Source organism: Mya arenaria, chromosome 10, assembly GCF_026914265.1.
Source record: "Mya arenaria isolate MELC-2E11 chromosome 10, ASM2691426v1".
Taxonomy (NCBI): Eukaryota; Metazoa; Mollusca; class Bivalvia; order Myida; family Myidae; genus Mya; species Mya arenaria.
In genome coordinates this window covers 40,676,378-40,695,629 of record NC_069131.1, presented here as the reverse complement: position 1 = coordinate 40,695,629, position 19,252 = coordinate 40,676,378, and the positions used below count along the sequence as shown (strand labels likewise).

General features: G+C 33.1%; 1 protein-coding gene across 4 annotated transcripts in view; it reads left to right on the top strand.

Annotated features, from left to right (window-relative positions):
• LOC128206642 (neo-calmodulin-like) overlaps positions 1-19,036 on the top strand; it is a 44,742-nt gene extending 25,706 nt beyond the window's left edge. For 3 of the 4 annotated variants that reach the window (XM_052909231.1, XM_052909232.1, XM_052909230.1), the window contains exons 2-8: positions 13,187-13,238; positions 13,881-13,925; positions 15,747-15,890; positions 17,119-17,181; positions 17,576-17,672; positions 18,161-18,261; positions 18,915-19,036. In XM_052909231.1, coding sequence (XP_052765191.1) covers positions 13,187-13,238; positions 13,881-13,925; positions 15,747-15,890; positions 17,119-17,181; positions 17,576-17,672; positions 18,161-18,261; positions 18,915-18,949 — 537 coding nt within the window. In that variant the 3' untranslated portion in view covers positions 18,950-19,036. The remainder of the gene's footprint in view (positions 1-13,186; positions 13,239-13,880; positions 13,926-15,746; positions 15,891-17,118; positions 17,182-17,575; positions 17,673-18,160; positions 18,262-18,914) is intronic. The other variant, XM_052909233.1, reaches the window with a different exon arrangement.
• Positions 19,037-19,252: the final 216 nt, after the last annotated feature.

Genomic DNA, 19,252 nt, shown 5'->3' with positions numbered 1-19,252 from the left:
ACATTTCTTGCGGTTTCTCTTTTTATGAAACAAGAAGTACATTCTTTTAATAATCAAACATTAACACTTAAAACTTAACTTCATCGTTCATGATAAAGAAGTTTTCTATAATTAAATATTGTCCAGTACCACATTTGATCACGACGGGTCAAGCATTACAACACGGAAGGTCCAATGAAGTCATGTTCGAATGTTCAAGCATCCACTAGATATTCGGAAAGGTATACAGCTTAATAAGTGTGTTCCTACTGTTAAATGTTGAGGGAAGTGTGGGATTGAGATCTAGTATGGTTTATCTACCAGTGGACTCATATTTTTCACTGAAACAGATATCAAAGTAGTCTTCTTCCGTGCAAACGTATTGTGTGTTTTATTGCCTTACGTGTATTTTTCAAAGAGACATTTACATTCCATTAATAATTGTTTACATGGCAACCGGTGTTCGATATCTATCAACGATGATTTTTGGTCTTTGTTGCACAGTTTATTATCTGTTTCGTCAAAATAGATGGCTGATTTGTTGATGGTGGCTGTCTTTGTTCAATTTGGAGTTTGGGGCATTTAGTTACTAATTGATTTATATCGGCTTTTTATTTAATTGCAAATAAAAACAATTGACATGCAAGCAAATAACATGTCTGAATTTGATGTATACCACTTTAGACAACAGTACCTACGACATATACAGATGCTGTAAAACATTTCTCTCTAACATGACATAAATTCTTCTTTACAATTGTAAAACCCGGTCATTGTTAGCTATTGTATGTTCACCGATGACATGGACAACACTTTGCCTGATTTAACAATTTTCCAGCACCAAACTTTTTGCTCGAGTGTCAAAGAACCTTTTGTTTTACAGAACTTAGTATTCTCTTTTATACAGTAGATATAAGTCAATTTTGAACAGCGTCATGCGAGCTCAAATGCTAGATGACTGAGTCAAATATGTAAAACAGCGCGTGAAGAATTCAGAAGTCTCAATTCCTTCTCAACTTTCTTCAATATTTTCGTTTGTTTAAAAAAGGTAAATCAAGCTTGAATGTCAGTCACTTTGGTCGAAATTATGTATACACGTTAAAAAACCAACTTGTTGACACTCTGAAGGGCACCTTTTCTATGAAATTCCGTGGTCAAACGTGGTCACAATGTTTGTCTGAATAAGTTATAAAACAGTAGCAAGTTTGACAACTTTCAATAATATGCTACATTTATTATGTATGTCGAATACTAGAAACACTCTATGTAGTGAAATACAAATGTAAAAGGCAACATCAACTATGTTGAATAAAACGCGCTCGGAAACTGTTGACCTTTCAGTGAATACTTACTGAGTTTCCACTGACTGTGTAAGGCGGAATCTCTAATATCAACTAGGTACATGAAAGCACGCTCGCAAATTTTTGAACCTCCCGGTATTTCTATTTACTGGTCGTACTTGGCTATACCCCAACCATGATTGGCAATAACCCTTTAATATTTGATGTGTGTTTGTTGTCTTGAAATGCCGTTTCTATGTCGTTTAGTGCCTGTTTAATCTGGGGGATTTTCTTATCCTGTGTTCCTTTTGTTTAGTGTCTATTTGGCCTGTATTTTACTCATTGAGTTCATGTTCACCCTGATATTTTCTCTTTTAGTGCACGTCTGGCATGTGTATTTGTTATTGAGTGTCCTTTTTCCGTGTTTCTGCCGCTGTGTGCATGTTTGGTTTGTGTTTCACCCGTCGAGAGCCTGTCTCTCGCTATCAGCCTATTTAGATTGTATTCTTTCATTGAGTACCTATTTCACCTGTGTTTCTCGTTGAGTGCCTATTTGGCGTCGGTGCTTTTTCGTCAAGTGCATTTTTGGCCTGCATCATTGATCGTCATTAAACAGGATCACGGTTTAATTTTAGGCCGCTTAGGTTCTATCATTTTATAATTGATATCGATACTAGCTCAATCTAATTAAGCAACTTAAATTACCTTTGAATAATAAATCATAATAACAAGGCATCTTAAATGGCATTTAGCAGTGACATATCTGACGAGACTGCATTAGAAAGGTCAATTGCAGTTCCTAAAGGAATTTTTGGTATTTAGCATCATACACGACAATAAGACACTATTGAATGATAAAGACTAATTAATTAATGCATTGCAATTGGTTTTAACGTTATTGCATTTAAACACATTCGTAATATAATACTTTATTATGTTTACTGCCTGCAATTGTCCCAAATACTGCAAAATTATAGCATTTGTATGCAACCGAATAATTTCACATTCTGGTTTAGCTCTAACATGGACTGTTTTTGTGTTCGAAGGGAAATAAATGTACGATGTTTGCATACTTTCCTTCAAAATTAAATACTTAAGTATATTATCTGACATAAATATACACTCAGACAATAATTGTATTATTCGAAACAAAAACATAATGAGGCGATTGTTCACAACACTATTTTAGTTAACGACGTAATTAACAAGATTGTTGTTAATTTTTCCATTCAAATGTGAACTATTTTATGATAAACTTATATTTAAATACATCAAATATAGCTACAACAGTTGTCTGAAATCTTATTTGAAATACTTCAAAGATCAATATGTACGAGTATATATGAAATTTACAGAGTAGAAAATATTTGAAAGTTAACAATGATAGCTTTCACAAAGTTGTTAACTTGTGAAAGTTTATTTTTTATTTGAAGCTTGTAGAAACACTTTAACTTGATACTATAATGTATTTCATATGATTGGTTATAAATGTCGTTACCAATGTGAGGTTTAGGCCTCCAAGACGTGTTGAATCCCCTGTGATTTCTTATTGACACTAGTTCACATAGTTTAACATATGGAGTCTTCAGTGAGCTTATTATACGTAGTTCGTATAGTACAAATAAATTAATTGAAGAATATGCGCTAACGTATATGGTTTAAGTAATATATTTTTCAAATCAAGATACCACAATACACAAGTCATTTAAGCTTTAGCTCAACTCAAAAATCAGTATATCAGCATATGTATTACAAATGAAAATTTTAATCCTCCCTAAGAATGCCTTAAATTTTAAAATCAACCATAAACATTGAGCGTAACCATTAAGATTGTGGTAGTTTTAAACAGCCTCGACACCAGATCAATTTAAATAATTGAACATATAAGCATGTTGATACTTAAATATAACGGAACATATTAAATGTTATGTTGCATATTCGAGATGGTCCCATAAGAAAGGTCATCGGTTCAAGTGCAATTCCAAAAAGAAACGTTGATATTTCAAATCATTCAGCCGATGCAGACACATTAGACATTCTTCTATTCATAATAAACACAAGTTAATTAATTCATGACTATTGGTTGGACAGCATAGTATAGTAAACATTCATAACATAATAACTGATTCTGTTTACAAAACTGCATGTATTTACAACATGGTTATTTTCAAAACAAAGATAATCAGTTTTTATCTGTATTATCAGTATACGCATTTCCTTTTCTTTGAAGTAAGAAAACCTGATAGCTTGTTTCTGTACATGAGAGTCTATAAACTGATGAAAATTCAATAAAGACTATCCTCCTGAATATTTTGCTGTTTCAGTTAATTTTGTTTGTTAATAAAACATTTTTAACTTTTTGTTGTTTCCCTCCATTACCCTATACAACAGTAATAACCAACTCATTTAAAAATGCCATATTTCCCTGGATTGTCATTAAACTACTTTTAGAGACTATTGAAAAAGTGATTGTGTAAATCGGACTTTAGCTGTCAGCGGGATCGCCTAAAAACAAATGTGAACTGGAAAGCTTCCACACTCTAGTGTAAAAAGAGTTTTAGGTACATATAAACAATTTGCACGGATAAACTTAAATGGACCAATTCTGCGAACAATCTAAGAAGAGCAAATATTTTCCCGCTTCAAATTATATTATCCAATAAAAGAGTAATAATACCAATTCAATCAGGTTGCCTCAAAAACGTTGCTTATTTATTATCCGGCTGAAGTACTTACGTAAGCTTATAAAACCAAGACCTTGGTATTCATTAAACATCTTAAGTCATTAGTCCATTCAAGTTAATTGTAGTCAGTTTCCTAAAATATTCCAAGTCAAATATCAACTCTTATATTGATATTTTAATAAAACAATGAAACCTACTGGTGCAAGCCAAGAAGCCGAAAAGTAGCGTTTAAATGGATTATCGGAGACAAATAAGCTATTATGAACAAAAATGTCATTGATAAAAATCATTTTGAAATGATTCACAACAAGAAATTGACGTGGAACAAAAGTATGATGCCGTCGCCATTGATGGCCGCACGGACGACAATGCCAGACAAAGTAATTAATATAAGGCGACCCAATAAACGAGTCTTTCAAGTATACATGATAAATTGATTTGGTAAGTATACAACTAAGGTTCGTTCTAGCCTGGTATCAACTTGACACACATGTAATTATGAACGTTTGGGCTATAGATAGTTCATGATTAAAATCATGCTTGCTTGATCCAAGTGTACACATGCAAAGCAATTTTGATGTGTTCAAAATAATAACGTTGTGCATCGGGTGCTTAAACATTGCGTCTGGTTTAGACTCTATTGCATCATACGAATATAAACTATTAAAAAGTCTTTCAAACATTCTTGAATGAGTTCATTGTGTAGGTAAATCCAATAGATTGATAACATATTCTTCAAACACTACACTTACTTTTTAAAGCTGAAATTTTCGTCCAACACTGTGGACATCATCAGAGCAACTGGCCTGACTATCGCTCACTCGCAGCTCTGACACTCGGGACTTCCCGCCGAATTTCCGTAATCCGGCGAAAAGTGGGTTGTAAATCCCAGAAAGGAAGGCCCCCTCGTCCCGGTTCATAACTTCCCCCTCAGTTTTGATGCAGATAGCCTCCTTCGTTTTTCGCACTCTCCAGTCTGATTCTCTCTCTATTACGCGTGCCCCCTCCCAGTCTATTTCATGATTATTTATGTTCTGGTGATCTGTGATTGCACTTTTTTCTATTGTCGATTCTGATTGTTTTCTAGTTGATCTAGTAAATGCCTTATTTGAGTTTGTTTCACAATCTTTTTTGTGTTCATTCAGTCTTATTCCAAATTTTCGCCCCGATTCTCCCACGTAGACTTTATCACAATTTTTACAAGGTATTTTGTAAATTACTTCTGCTTTCTCTGTTGTTTCCTGTTTGTCCTTGGGGTGCACTAAGATGTTGCGTAGTGTCTGATGTGGGCGCATGGCCGTGGCGACTCGATGTTTATTAAACACCCGGCTCACTGCTTCAGATAGCCCTTTCACATACGGAATAACCACCATCCCTTTCGATTTATTGTCTCTATCTGTATGTTTCACTTTTTCTTGTCCTTGTTTTCATTTTTTCTTTTCAAAATCTCGGTCTTAACCCTCTTTATTGTCCAATCAGGGTACCCACACTGGCCTAAAGCTCGTTTTACATGTTCTTCCTCTTTATCTCTATCTTCAGTTTCGGTGACGAGGTTGTAGCACCTGTCTAATAGAGTTCTGACCACGCTCAGCTTGTGCTGTAATGGGTGGTGGGATGAAAAATTCAGGTATTGGTCCATGTGGGTTTTCTTTCTATATACTAGCAGTTTGATACTACCATCTTCCTTCCTGGTGATGAGAGTATCCAAGAATGGAATGGCCCCGTTGCTTTCTTCTTCGTGGGTGAACTTGATGTTATTGGTAACGTCTACAGTGTTGAGGTGGTCAGTGAGGTTCTGTAGTTGTCCTCTCTGAATCTTCTCTAATGTCATCTACGTAGCGTTTCCACAAGGTTGGTTTACATGTCACCGGAGCAGTTGCAATGGCTTCTCGAAAGGGATGGTGGTTATTCCGTATGTGAAAGGGCTATCTGAAGCAGTGAGCCGGGTGTTTAATAAACATCGAGTCGCCACGGCCATGCGCCCACATCAGACACTACGCAACATCTTAGTGCACCCCAAGGACAAACAGGAAACAACAGAGAAAGCAGAAGTAATTTACAAAATACCTTGTAAAAATTGTGATAAAGTCTACGTGGGAGAATCGGGGCGAAAATTTGGAATAAGACTGAATGAACACAAAAAAGATTGTGAAACAAACTCAAATAAGGCATTTACTAGATCAACTAGAAAACAATCAGAATCGACAATAGAAAAAAGTGCAATCACAGATCACCAGAACATAAATAATCATGAAATAGACTGGGAGGGGGCACGCGTAATAGAGAGAGAATCAGACTGGAGAGTGCGAAAAACGAAGGAGGCTATCTGCATCAAAACTGAGGGGGCAGTTATGAACCGGGACGAGGGAGCCTTCCTTTCTGGGATTTACAACCCACTTTTCGCCGGATTACGGAAATTCGGCGGGAAGTCCCGAGTGTCAGAGCTGCGAGTGAGCGATAGTCAGGCCAGTTGCTCTGATGATGTCCACAGTGTTGGACGAAAATTTCAGCTTTAAAAAGTAAGTGTAGTGTTTGAAGAATATGTTATCAATCTAGTCTTTCAAACAGTAAATAAATCACATGGTAATAATCCAATTAATCAACAAATTAATTTGAAGACTTTGATTAGCAAATACGTCCTTATCCCATATCTTTTTGAACAGAATATGTATACTACAAAACAACTATTAAACTAAATAACAATGTAGTCGAAAGCATGTTAATCTCATGAATCAACATAATTAACCCTCTTAAAACAACTTTTACTTTTTTTCCTTTATTGAAATCACATAAATAATAATAGGAAAGTATGTTGCCCAAACTAGGGCTGAAAGGTGTTTTGTTTTCTTGTACAACAACATTTCAGAACACGTTGTTGTTGAGGCTGTATATCAATGCATGTGACTGGTGAAAAGAACAAAACCATCTATGATTCCTACGTATCTCAGATGTTAGCAGGCTTCCCTTGCAAACGAATTGAAACGTGTCATCATGGGCGTTAAGACGAATAGTTCACACTAGTTAAAACGAGTAAACATAGTTTGAGAATAGACGTTTGAGGGCAAAATTAACTAAAATAAACGTCCTATGGCGAATTGAGGAGTTGAATGGATAATTTAAGTGACAGTCAGGGGCAAAGCTTAGTTGTTTCCTTAAAATCAATACACAGGTTTATCCTTCTGGGTGCATGCGATTCAAATGTTAACAGTTCACACTGGAAATCTAGAGCTATTTAAGGATTTAATGGAAGGTTAAAATCATAGTAAAGCATTAACATTTGTGCGATCTTGGATAACTCGTTATGGTATGTATGACGTTTTAATGTATTGTTTAATAATATTTTATTGAATAAATACTGTTAAATTTATCACCAGTATAAGTATGCTTTGTGTTTGATCGGTCAGGTGTTGTTTAAATGGGCTTGTGTCTGTAGTTTCTATTGTTTTATTTATAGTTTGATATACATGTTTTATCGATTGTTGTATGTTAGAACATGCCTTTTAAAGTTGGTGTTCTAAATTTTGTAAAACAATAATCCTAAGTGATCAATCCATCACCTATTTGTTTGAAGTAAGTTTTTAATTTAAGATATTTTTCCGACCATTTTTATATTCTAAGTATTATCTTTGTAACAGAGTTTCGTTACATATCGTCTACATGACAGTTGAAACGGGGTGTAGAAAACTGTCTTTACAAGCTATTACACAAATACCTAGGATTTTGATGGTGATATACATATTATTTCCAACGTTGGTCAAGGAACAAACATGCCCCTAACGTAATATGGAGGGCCTTCATTGGCTTATCGTAGATCGTATGCTAACACGGTGCAATGTTTGTATATTTTATCGACCATATTGACATGAAAAGTGCACTATGAGAAAGAGGGTGAGGGTGGCCCGAATGGGCTAGGGTATCAAAATTTCAAATACCTACCCTATTCTAGTGTTCATTGCACCAGGACCAAATATCCGCAGGATGAAAGTAAATATAATGAAAATTTCTTATTAATATACATAGTTTTATTCAATTTGTAGTGCAGAATTACTTTCGTTATTGCAGAGTATTTACTGTTGTACTTGCCGAGCATGCACTGTGTAGATCATATTTATATATGTGTCATGACTCTAAATCAAATTTCTGATTAACAATAACAAAGTAAGTACTTAACTTCAATGTCGGATGCTTGTGTCTTTAAGCACGATATTGGATATTGGATCTGGCCATGCACTTTCGATTGTTTTACTCTTGTATTGATGACAGAGTGGCCAACATATTGAATTTATAACAAACATTCAAAATCATAAATTTGGAGGTAATCAAAATGCTGCCCAAGAAAGAGCTTTGTTTAAAACTTTAAGATTCAATATATCCAGATTCATGTCTCAAGTTTTATAGTCCTTCATTTCAATCATCAAGACATATCTTGACATCCTCGATTTTTGATGTCATTGTGGGTGTATTTTACTGCAAAGTAAAACCAAAAATGACGATACATATATAATTTCATTTTCTTATTCAGAGTCAGAGATATACTTAACCTGAACAACTGGTTGTGCTATCCTTTCACACTTTTTTAATTATTTTACAAGAATTGTGGAGTAGTTTTTGAAATGTCAGATGACAGAGTGGTTCGCGGAAGAAACCCACTTGCAACACCCGAGCTCATATGCGCCCAGATTTTATGCATTTTTTTTAGATTCTGAAACATGATCAAAATAATAATTTAAGAATACAGTTAAACATTAAGCTAAAATAAATTAAAATATCAAAAGCATCGAACTGATTTTTGTTGTGAAAATTCGAATTAATTGGCACGATACAGCAAGTTTAAGCAATAACCTGCAATGTTACTTGAACGAATCGTTAAGAACCATCAATAAAACAGTGTGGCGTCTATAGTCTATAAAACAAAGCACACTTAAAAGTGGTGTTTACAATGAGTGTCATGTTAGAGTGTAGACGTGTCAGATCAATTTTGATATTTAATTGCTGGCCGATTATACCGGCTCAAAATAATATTTATTTCATTGCGATATTATATATACTTTCTCTATCAGCAATTTAATTATTCATATCATTGCAATAAGGTAATGAGACAAGATCTCAGGAATTTGCACACAAAACATTCAATTAAAGTCTTGAGTTGCATTTTAATTAAAAAAAAATAATATTGGTTTATATCGTACAACGGTATCAAATAGTAGCCAATTGAACTTTATTATTGAGAATATGAAGGTACGGGATATACGTGGCAAAGGAAACCATATCGGTTGAGATCGAAGCTCGAACCCGAATATTGTTTCAATGTTGGTTTAATCTTATTAAATTTTAAACATCGAAACAGAACACAAGTCTATATACAAGTGAATAAGTTCAGTGTTGGTATACTCTTATTTAACCTTAAACATACACCATTTAATGCTTATTGATGCTGAAAAACGTAGCTCTAGATATACTGGTTTGTTTCAAGATATTAGCTTCTGTGCTACTTTATACTGACATGAATGAGTGAACTAATCAATAATTTAACCGACTGAACATCTGGGGCAAAGGTTTGTTCACGTGTTTGATCCCCACCAGATGCACATCGCAAAATATGGTGTAGTCTTTTTCACTTCCTCTTCCTCTTCTTATGTAAATGTTTGCTTTTTTATTTAGTTAAACTTATAAATATGATAAATGTTTGTTTTCGTGTAAGACCGTAAAATATTCATACGATAAAGTCTAAAATATATATTCTACGAGTGGTGTGACACGATTGAAATGTTCTCCTTTGGTGATCACGAGTTGAAATCTATTGCAATCTGACACTGTAACAAACATTTTTGTTTCTTTTTATCATATACCATAACACAATATGAATGAAAAGTGAATTGTAGTTTTGCAGAAAAGTGCCAAGTGTTTGACACGTAACGTGATATCAATGATGACCTGATTAAAATTGTTTCAAAGCCCTGTGATTATAAATATCAAGGCCTCGTCACTGATTTCAAGTTTGTACCCCAGATAATAATGAATCACTCCATTAGTTTTAATTATTCACGACTTAATTTCAAATTGATTTGAAACTTGATGGTAAATCAAAATTAAGCCTTCAAATGACTCACTTATTTTATTAATTAATCTAGTCTGCTTATAGAACAGCCATTGGTTCAATAACAATATCAAGTACCAAAATGGGTTTGCTTTAACATCCCAATAACTTTATCGGTGGTGCATTGACGGGTGTATCACTCTATATTAATTATTTGTCAAGTTATGACCTATTATATGCCGGTGAAATCCGACGCTCTGAATGTTAATTATGCTAGAGAAATTTTCAAATGTTTATAATTCATTCTTTACTAAATAAGGCGTTCTATTTTCTCTCAGACGTATTTCATTAATGATTAACCAGTATAATTCCGAAGGCCAAGTGCTTCAATTTGAGTTATGTTGCGCTAATTATACATGATTTTAATTATCCCCTTGAGAACTATCAAGCATTCTTCTCAAGATTCATAATCAATGAGCGAGTAAACTTGCGCTCTATAAACTATTACGGTAACAGTGTATATATTTTGAGATCAAATACTGGCCTTTTACACAGCTTATTTACAGTAAACGGCTTATTATATTGTTCGAACGACCGACGTTACTCATTAAAACGACAGAATTGACCAATCAGAATATAAGTCCCTCTTTAAAGTATTTTGTAATAAGATCAGCTCTTGCCTCAGCTATGTTAACAATGTCGCAAATTTGAGTGCTATTATTATTTCTGATAAGCCGATTCTCCGTTTTTACGAGATACGTAAGTCGTTTTAACAAGATACATTAATCGTTTTAACAACATAGGTAAGTTGTTTTACAAGATACGTCGTTTAAACAAGATATTTAGTCATTTTAACGAATTACTAACTGGTTTTAACGAGATACGTAAATTGGTTAAACGAAAAAATAACTTGTTTTAACGAGATACTTAGTCATTTGGACGAATTACTAAGTCGTTTAAACGAGATAAAAATATATAACACGTACGTCACCTGTATGCCACCGTTCAAAATCCATATAACGTATTACCTATGTAATTGATTACATATTTATACATACAATGTGTGAAACATAGGTAGCTGATGAGAGTTTAATCGAAATTTATATAGACAGAACATGCCATTTTGCATTATAGGTGCATTATTTATATCATTTGAATTGATTAACGTTTCTTGGAAAAGAAATAAATTTTCTAACCAATGAACCGCCTATTGCAAGTGATTGTAATATATGAATATATATCTCGCGTGAGATTAAGATAATATTAATCACAATAATGTAATACTTAAATGGTAGTCATACCGAGTAACTGAAGCATGTTTTTATCTGTAGAAAAAATGAACTGTGACGTGATATAACCATTTTGTAATTAGGAAATTCTCATTCGTGACGTTTCAACGCGAACATTGGGCTGGTTTCTTTAGTAACTTAATTGTCAATTTGTTTTCACCGGTCAAGTGATCCAATCAGAATTTAAGAGTGGTACACATATTTTAACCTTTTGTCAAATAGCTGGAGAGCAATTGATACATTTAAGAGATTTTCAACATTTATAAATTCATTTCAACAGTTTGATAAATGTCTCCACAACTACTGAGAGAATGATACGGGTTTGTCAATCTCACTGTATAATTTTGTAATCATATCTTCATTTCTGGTAACTTGAAAACAAAACCCGTAATTTATCATCGCGGTATTATTTCCCAAGGGAAACATGCTGTTAAACATTAATCAACGTGTAATGGAGATCAAACGTTAGCATGTTACGCAGCTCATTAAACATGGCAATCCTTGTTGATGTTAGTAGTCCGGTTCATTATATAGAACAATAATTCTGGTTGGATGACTGTAATTGTTGTGAACTTCCTGAAGTTAAACTTTACATTAATAACAAGCTTGTTGTGTGTACCACATACATAATATGTAGTAGCAGTGTTATTGTGTAAATATTTCTTTTCCATGTTCAAGTAGATGTTTAGACTAGTGTGATTGGTTTTCGCTTACTGGTATCTGTTTTTGTTTTCTATTAATGCAAAATGTATTAGAACATTATTCTTGAAAATGAACAGAAATTTAGCCTCAAATGTTCTGTGTTTCTTTTCTAACCGAAGATCTGGTCATATCATACGAAGTCTTATAATTGACATTACTTTAAATTAAACGTAGATGACCTTAAGTTGAAGTATGATGTTGAGGACTCATAAACTAGTTTAACCAATCGATGATTCCCTGATATTCTGACCAACCTAAGGCAGTAACCTGAAGTGTTATCATACAGACTCGTTAGTGAATGTGTCGTCTGTATGTGTTGTTTGTATGTTTTTTTCATTCAGTTTCTGTTAGCCTAGTGCCTTTATAGTGGTCATTGCTATAAGTTTGGCTACTGGACATGTCCTTGTAATTTCCATTGAAACGGACGAACTTGCGTTTGTCTTTGGGATGAACAAAAAGTTTTTTTCTGACAAACAAAAAGGTTCGATAAATACCACTTTCGCGTTCAAAAATGATTCGAAGTAAGAATTTGAAGATATTTTGACATTTTAGAAAACCTATCGTTATGGACAATGTCAATACCTTAAAGAGAAACTCGTGTTTTAAATTAATACATACACATGTATAACAAACACATACTTTGAGTGATTATCCATTAACTACTTACTAAATAATGCATTTTATTGGAAATATTAATACCTTAAAACAGGATTGCAACCGTGAATCTAATAGGTGAAAACGCAAAAATATCAAATGACTGGTGGGTCCTAAAAGATTTACATTGATCGACTTTCTGAACCTTTCTTTCAAATTTAACACGGTATCCATCATAGCAACCATTATTTTCGATATTTATTCATCCTTTAAAGTAAATTTTAACAACAGTATTAATTAAGGTTATCTTATTTGGGATTAAGAGTGTATATTTAAATATCTGACTGTTATTTCTAACCTTTCTTTGTTTTTAATCAATATGTTGCATGAAAATGTTTTACAAAGAAGTTCAGGCTACGTTGGTATGCGATAGAGATTATACAAAACCGATTCGAAGACTCATCTGACAATATTCGGAGTAAAAAAGAAAGCAAGGCAAACAGCAATAACAACCACAGAAACAGTATACCATGGCTAAAATAATAAACAGTTAATGTTAAGCTTACACTGATTTGTAAAATCTAATCAATATTGTGCTTGAAATACTTTTTTATCTTTCAGGCATGCAACAAGAAACCTAAACAAGAAGATGGTGAAACAACGATGGATAAAGGTAATCACATTGTTTGTATATAGAGTCTGTAAAAAGTGTCTAACTGTGCTTTTATCTTACCAACAAATATATTTTGGAAAAGAGAACATCAGAAGGCACATAATATAAATATGACGGCAGAATAAACTGTAAAAGCTAGAGCGATATACTTAAGAAACTGTCATTGCCAAATAATTACAGCTATCGAGGTTTTTCTGACAGATTCAGTCCATAAAACTGACCGTGCATGATTTTTTTTATAACAGCATCACTTAGTTAAGACAGCGTTTATAGCATTGTTGATAAAATTAATCATTTTATTGAAAATGAGTTCACTTATAAAAGATAACTTTCAGAAATGACATAATTTAAACGTGTCAGAGCCGTTTAATTTAGAACTAAGGCGGGCTGAAATTTGAAAACAAATTTGGAATATATACTGCTGAGACAGTAATATATCTTATTTCTATCACTGATATATCCTTATATTAAACGGAAATAAACTGTTATAGTTATTAGGATCCTAAAATTATGTGTTATAATTATATTTTTGTATGCGTAATTTTATTGACAATTGTGTTTCGCGTTTGATTATGTTCTGGTAATATAAGTAAATGTACAAGTTATGTATTTATAAAATAAGCAACATATTCTTCCATGCAGCCAGCGTATGCTCAAGACACGATGTGGAAAAGATTTTTGATTCCGGCAAGTTTATAAATAATTGTAAACACCATGTATTAATTTGTCATTTGTTGTCGTTGTTGTTGTTATGTTGTGGCTGTTGTAGTAGTTTCTTTTTATACTTGCCCGTTTTGCTGCTCATTTCTTTTCTGTTCTATATTTCAATCTGCTTTTAAGTACATGACTTGTCTAGATAATTTCAAACGACAATCAAAAAGACACCTAAACGTTCTACTTGAGTGCATTTTTAAATGTAGTTTGCATCTACATTAAAGGAACTGGTTCTCATATTTATAACGTATGCATATGTTTTCTCATACCGTTATTGTTTCGGTATGCATGTGTTTTCTCATAACGTTATTGTTTCGGTATGCATGTGTTTTCTCATACCGTTATTATTTCGGCATGCATGTGTTTTCTCATACCGTTATTTTTTTCGGTATGCATGTGTTTTCTCATACCGTTATTGTTTCGGTATGCATGTGTTTTCTCATACCGTTATTATTTCGGTATGCATGTGTTTTCTCATACCGTTTTTTTTTTCCGGTATGCATGTGTTTTCTCATACCGTTATTGTTTCGGTATGCATGTGTTTTCTTATACCGTTATTATTTCGGTATGCATGTGTTTTCTCATACCGTTATTGTTTCGGTATGCATGTGTTTTCTCATACCGTTATTATTTCGGTATGCATGTGTTTTCTCATACCGTTATTGTTTCGGTATGCATGTGTTTTCTCATACCGTTATTATTTCGGTATGCATGTGTTTTCTCATGCCGTTATTATTGTTTTGCCTCCTCAGTTTTTCTGCGCTGTATAAAATTGCGAGGAATTTTGTGTTTATGATGCATTTCATAGTCAAACGCATTCAGGAACTGTATTGCTGTTACAAATGAAGGTTTCAAATAGAAAATAATGATATCACAATCCTACAGTGTTAGTTAAGTGTACTTTTTGGCTAACAAATGATAGTTTGTTATTGTTTTTTGTGTTGTTTTTCACTTACGTATTCAATATTAATTGAATGAATCGAAACTTCAAAAACGAGTATGTCTATACAAAATGCACCGTCTTGAAAGACACATGCATATATGATATTGCAATAATGTTCATACATATTCATGCATAAGGTCAACTCAACTCAACTCAACTTATCATAATAAATGATATAGAGCTGCCAATTGTATACATCTTGTATGCTGCTATAAAGTGTTATCAAGTTAGACTGTGTCAATGCAATTGGCTACATCCTGGCTTAATGTAGCAGTTTGTTTAATCACATCTTAAAGGGTTAGATGCATAAAGGTACATCTGTCATTATTGACTGCAATTCCAAGTCATATTGAAACTACCTTACAATGAATTTTAAAATTAAAGTTATAGTTCCACTGGATTTATTTTAACTCAAGTAGTAATAGAAATTTGATAATATGTCCACCGGTTAAATTATAAGCTAGTTTGCTCATTTAAATGATTTCATTGGTTGATGGTAAGTATTTGACTTTGGCTAACTTGACCATACCAAATCATTTACAAACGTTTTATACCTGGCTTCACACACAGCATATCTATTTGCAATTGCACATATTTAAAGATACCAAAATCTTCAGAGCAATGTGTTTTTCATGACTGCAATGTTCTGTAAATGCAGTAGTAGTTGAACAGCATGACATACGTTATTTCACTAATACATATTAGGTATCGCCGTTTACTTCCATATATTTCAATATAGTATTATAACCAAAATACATTGTCATCCAGAAATATTATAACACCACTAAACTGTATTTTTTGAACAATATTGTCTTTCATTTAATGCTTACATTGGCCCATAATGTTTGCAGAAATACGTGAGTTGTTCCGATTGTTTGACACAAACAACGATCGGTCCATATCACTGCAGGAGCTGGGCAAGGCGATGAGGTTTCTTGGGATGTCACCTTCAGAACAAGAGATAACTGACGCCATGAGTGCCTTGGACACAAATGGTATCAAACTTAACTCGCACTTAATCATTATGTTTTAGGCATTACTCTATATTGCAATTGCTTAATATCTTCCGATTAACCAAAGCTTCCAATACCTATGAAAATGTAAATGTATGTTATTTGTCTGCAATCAAGTAACAATAGGTTTTGAGTTAAAGAAACATCGCTTCCGCAGGCGGTGTAATATCCCATGTGTGTAAAAGAATCCCCATTATTTGATTGAAAAACCAAAGAAGCGCGTGTCGTTGACAATAATAAAATGTTAACTACATGTATTCGAGGTGTGAAAGGAACAAGTTGTAATTAAGGTTAGATATATAAGCAGAGATAGAAGTTGTTCGCTATTGACACTATCATTATTGCAAACAGGCATCTGCGCATAATTTCCTCGAGCGTATATTATACATTCATAAAGAAATCAATATCTCAGGGAGGCCACTTACTTACAACTTCTTGTTGGTTGTTTCAATTAATTGGTTAAGTCTTTTTATGCATATTCTGTTTAAGTCTTTGAAGTAGAAATTTGAAGCTATTTATTTTAAAGTAACATAAAAATCGATTTAACAGCTTTTCGCTTATGCCACTTTGGTACAATTTTGCTATCAATTATGCAGTGCTTTTGTCATAGAAAGAACTTAAAATCAACGAAACAAAAATATTCATTTTTATATTTTGGTTTTTGACTTCGAAGACATTTGCTTTATAATTATACAGGACGAACCTGAGATATGTTTAGCTCTGCTTACTGGGACATATTTGAGTGAAGGCCCCACTTTTTTGGACGATCTTAAGTCCCGTTGTACAGGAACAAGTTAAACACACAGTTCTTTTTTTTGGTATTGATTGTTCAATATTGTCCTTTTAAAGAGATTTGATACGGTTTAAGGAAATTGAAAAAAAATAATTCATGATTAACCATTTCTCGTTTTTTAAGTTTTTTGTCAGCGGAATAAAATAATGTTCTTTATTGTGTAATGCTTAATATTGTTCGTGAAATTTGGAGCCTCGTGAAAATACAATGTATGAAAATCCAAATTATAATATAGTTTAACTTACTGGATGAATAACAATACCGGCAAAATAAAATGTATCGGTGTTATTGTATTAAATGGTTTATGCATCACTATTAAGGCTTTTTATATTAGATTCTGTGGTATTCTTTAGAATATTCCATATAATTTCTGACTGAGTTGTTCTATCAAATATGACACTTTGATTAAATTTTCAGAAAATGGCAGGATCGAGTTTCAAGAATTTTACAAATTTATGCAAGCAGAGAGGACTAAACTGAGTATGTAGTACAATCTCTTTTGTATTCCTATTTATTCAATGTGCCAAAAAACAACAGTTGCTGTTTCAATTATATACTATAAATAATATCTAACCTATTTTTTCAAATGTGTTCGTGTATTATTGCAAATCTTAGACACGAAATCCGTCACCCACCCGTTACAAATTTTTATTATTCGCTAAACACCATCATGATTGTGTTTTGAACGTGCTATAGCATTTTTCTTGCTAAACAGCTTTTAACATTTATATAGGTAAATAAAAGGAACCGTTTTATCTATTGAACTGTTTCTCAACTGGGCCTCAATTCATCTTCGAGAACAATGTACTATTTGCAAGTATAATTATTATCGGACTTTAACAGAAGGGAAATGTCATTATTCCTCTTGCCTCAGATGAAGCAGATTTCACCAACAATCAAGACACTGTACGCTCAGCATTCCGGACGTTTGATAAGGATGGAAATGGATACATTGACGAGCAGGAATTAAGGTGATTTCTCCTGTTGCTGGGATTGAAATGAGTTGAAAGATAAATTTTGTTTATTTTTTCTTCCAGTTAAGATTTGGCCAACCGTGATGATATCTTAAACAATGAGATATTAAAACTTCTATATCTTCGTTTAAGCACGGACACCGTTGGATCAAACGACAACTGGTCCCTGTTATTGCCATTAGATATACATGTAGTTAGTTACATTGGTCACAGTCATTCGCAACCATTCTTTTAAGATATCAATCATCGATTGGAATGTTTTTGAAAAAAAAATCGGAACTAAAATGGCAATGTATGAAAAACTTTGTTTCGATTGTTTAGATGAATATAGTAAAATACAAACCAAGATAATAGTTTTATGTTCATCAAGAAAATCTGGATAATCCAACTGTTCGCAATAAAGCCATACACTCTAAGAATTTTAACGCGTCCTATTAGTGATTTAAATAAAGATGCCAACAATAAAACGAATACTGCAATTTCAGAATTGCAATGAAGAAGTTAGGTGAAGCATTGACTGACAAGGAGCTGGACGATATGATGAAAGAAGCTGATGTCGATGAGGATGGTAAAATCAATTATGAAGGTATGGAGTCAAGGTTTTATGTTATGTCATTGTGATAAAAATCGACTTTAAAGGTATTGGAGTAAAGGTTTTATGTGAGGGCATCAAAATGAAACATGTCTTTGTCGACAGGAGCGGGACAATGAACTATGACACCATTTGAGTTAATATTTAAAGTTAATTCATTACGATCAAATAAGCTAATCTCGATTGGAACGGGCCAATGAACTATGTATGTTTTAGAGTAGCGATTTTAAATGCAATTACTGTAATGAACACGCTGATGTTTATGGTTACGACAAAACAATCTGAGTTGTTGTAAAGTTGATGAGCTATGTCATTATGTTAAAACAGATGATGTCCATGTGGACGTCAAAATCAGCAATAAAGATATTGGAGTAAAGGTTTAGGATGAGGAACATTTGAAAGTTTCATTATGCTGCACGAAGTCAACGATTTTAATTTCATCCGAGTATTTTACAAATTACCATGATTATTACATCGGATACATGGCGGGTCAGTTTCAAAGTAAAACTTTTGGCCAATAAAGTATTAGGAAGGCTAGCTTTAACATTTCATTGTCTATGATACTCCACTAAGTATATATTTATGAACTAGTTTGATATAATCTGGTCAAGAAAATATGTTTGTTATTAAATATTTCTTTATTTCAGAATTCGTTAAGATATGGTGTGGTGAAACAACTTGAGGAACTCCTGTCCTGCTAAATAGTTATCATTTACATTAAATGGACTGATATTATGCATCCGTTGTAAATATTTTGCATTATAATGGAATATAATTATGTATTTATGCTTATTTTTGAATAAATTATACGGTACTATTCTTGTTTTCATAGAACATTTTGTCAGTTGGATTTGACATCATCAATTAGTTTGTTGTAAAAGTTATAAAAAGCGTAATTTAATAAGCATAATGCACAGAATATAATAGTGATTGGCCGAAACAAAAACGTTGGTGCAATAAGGTAATCCTTTTATTTTGTATTTCA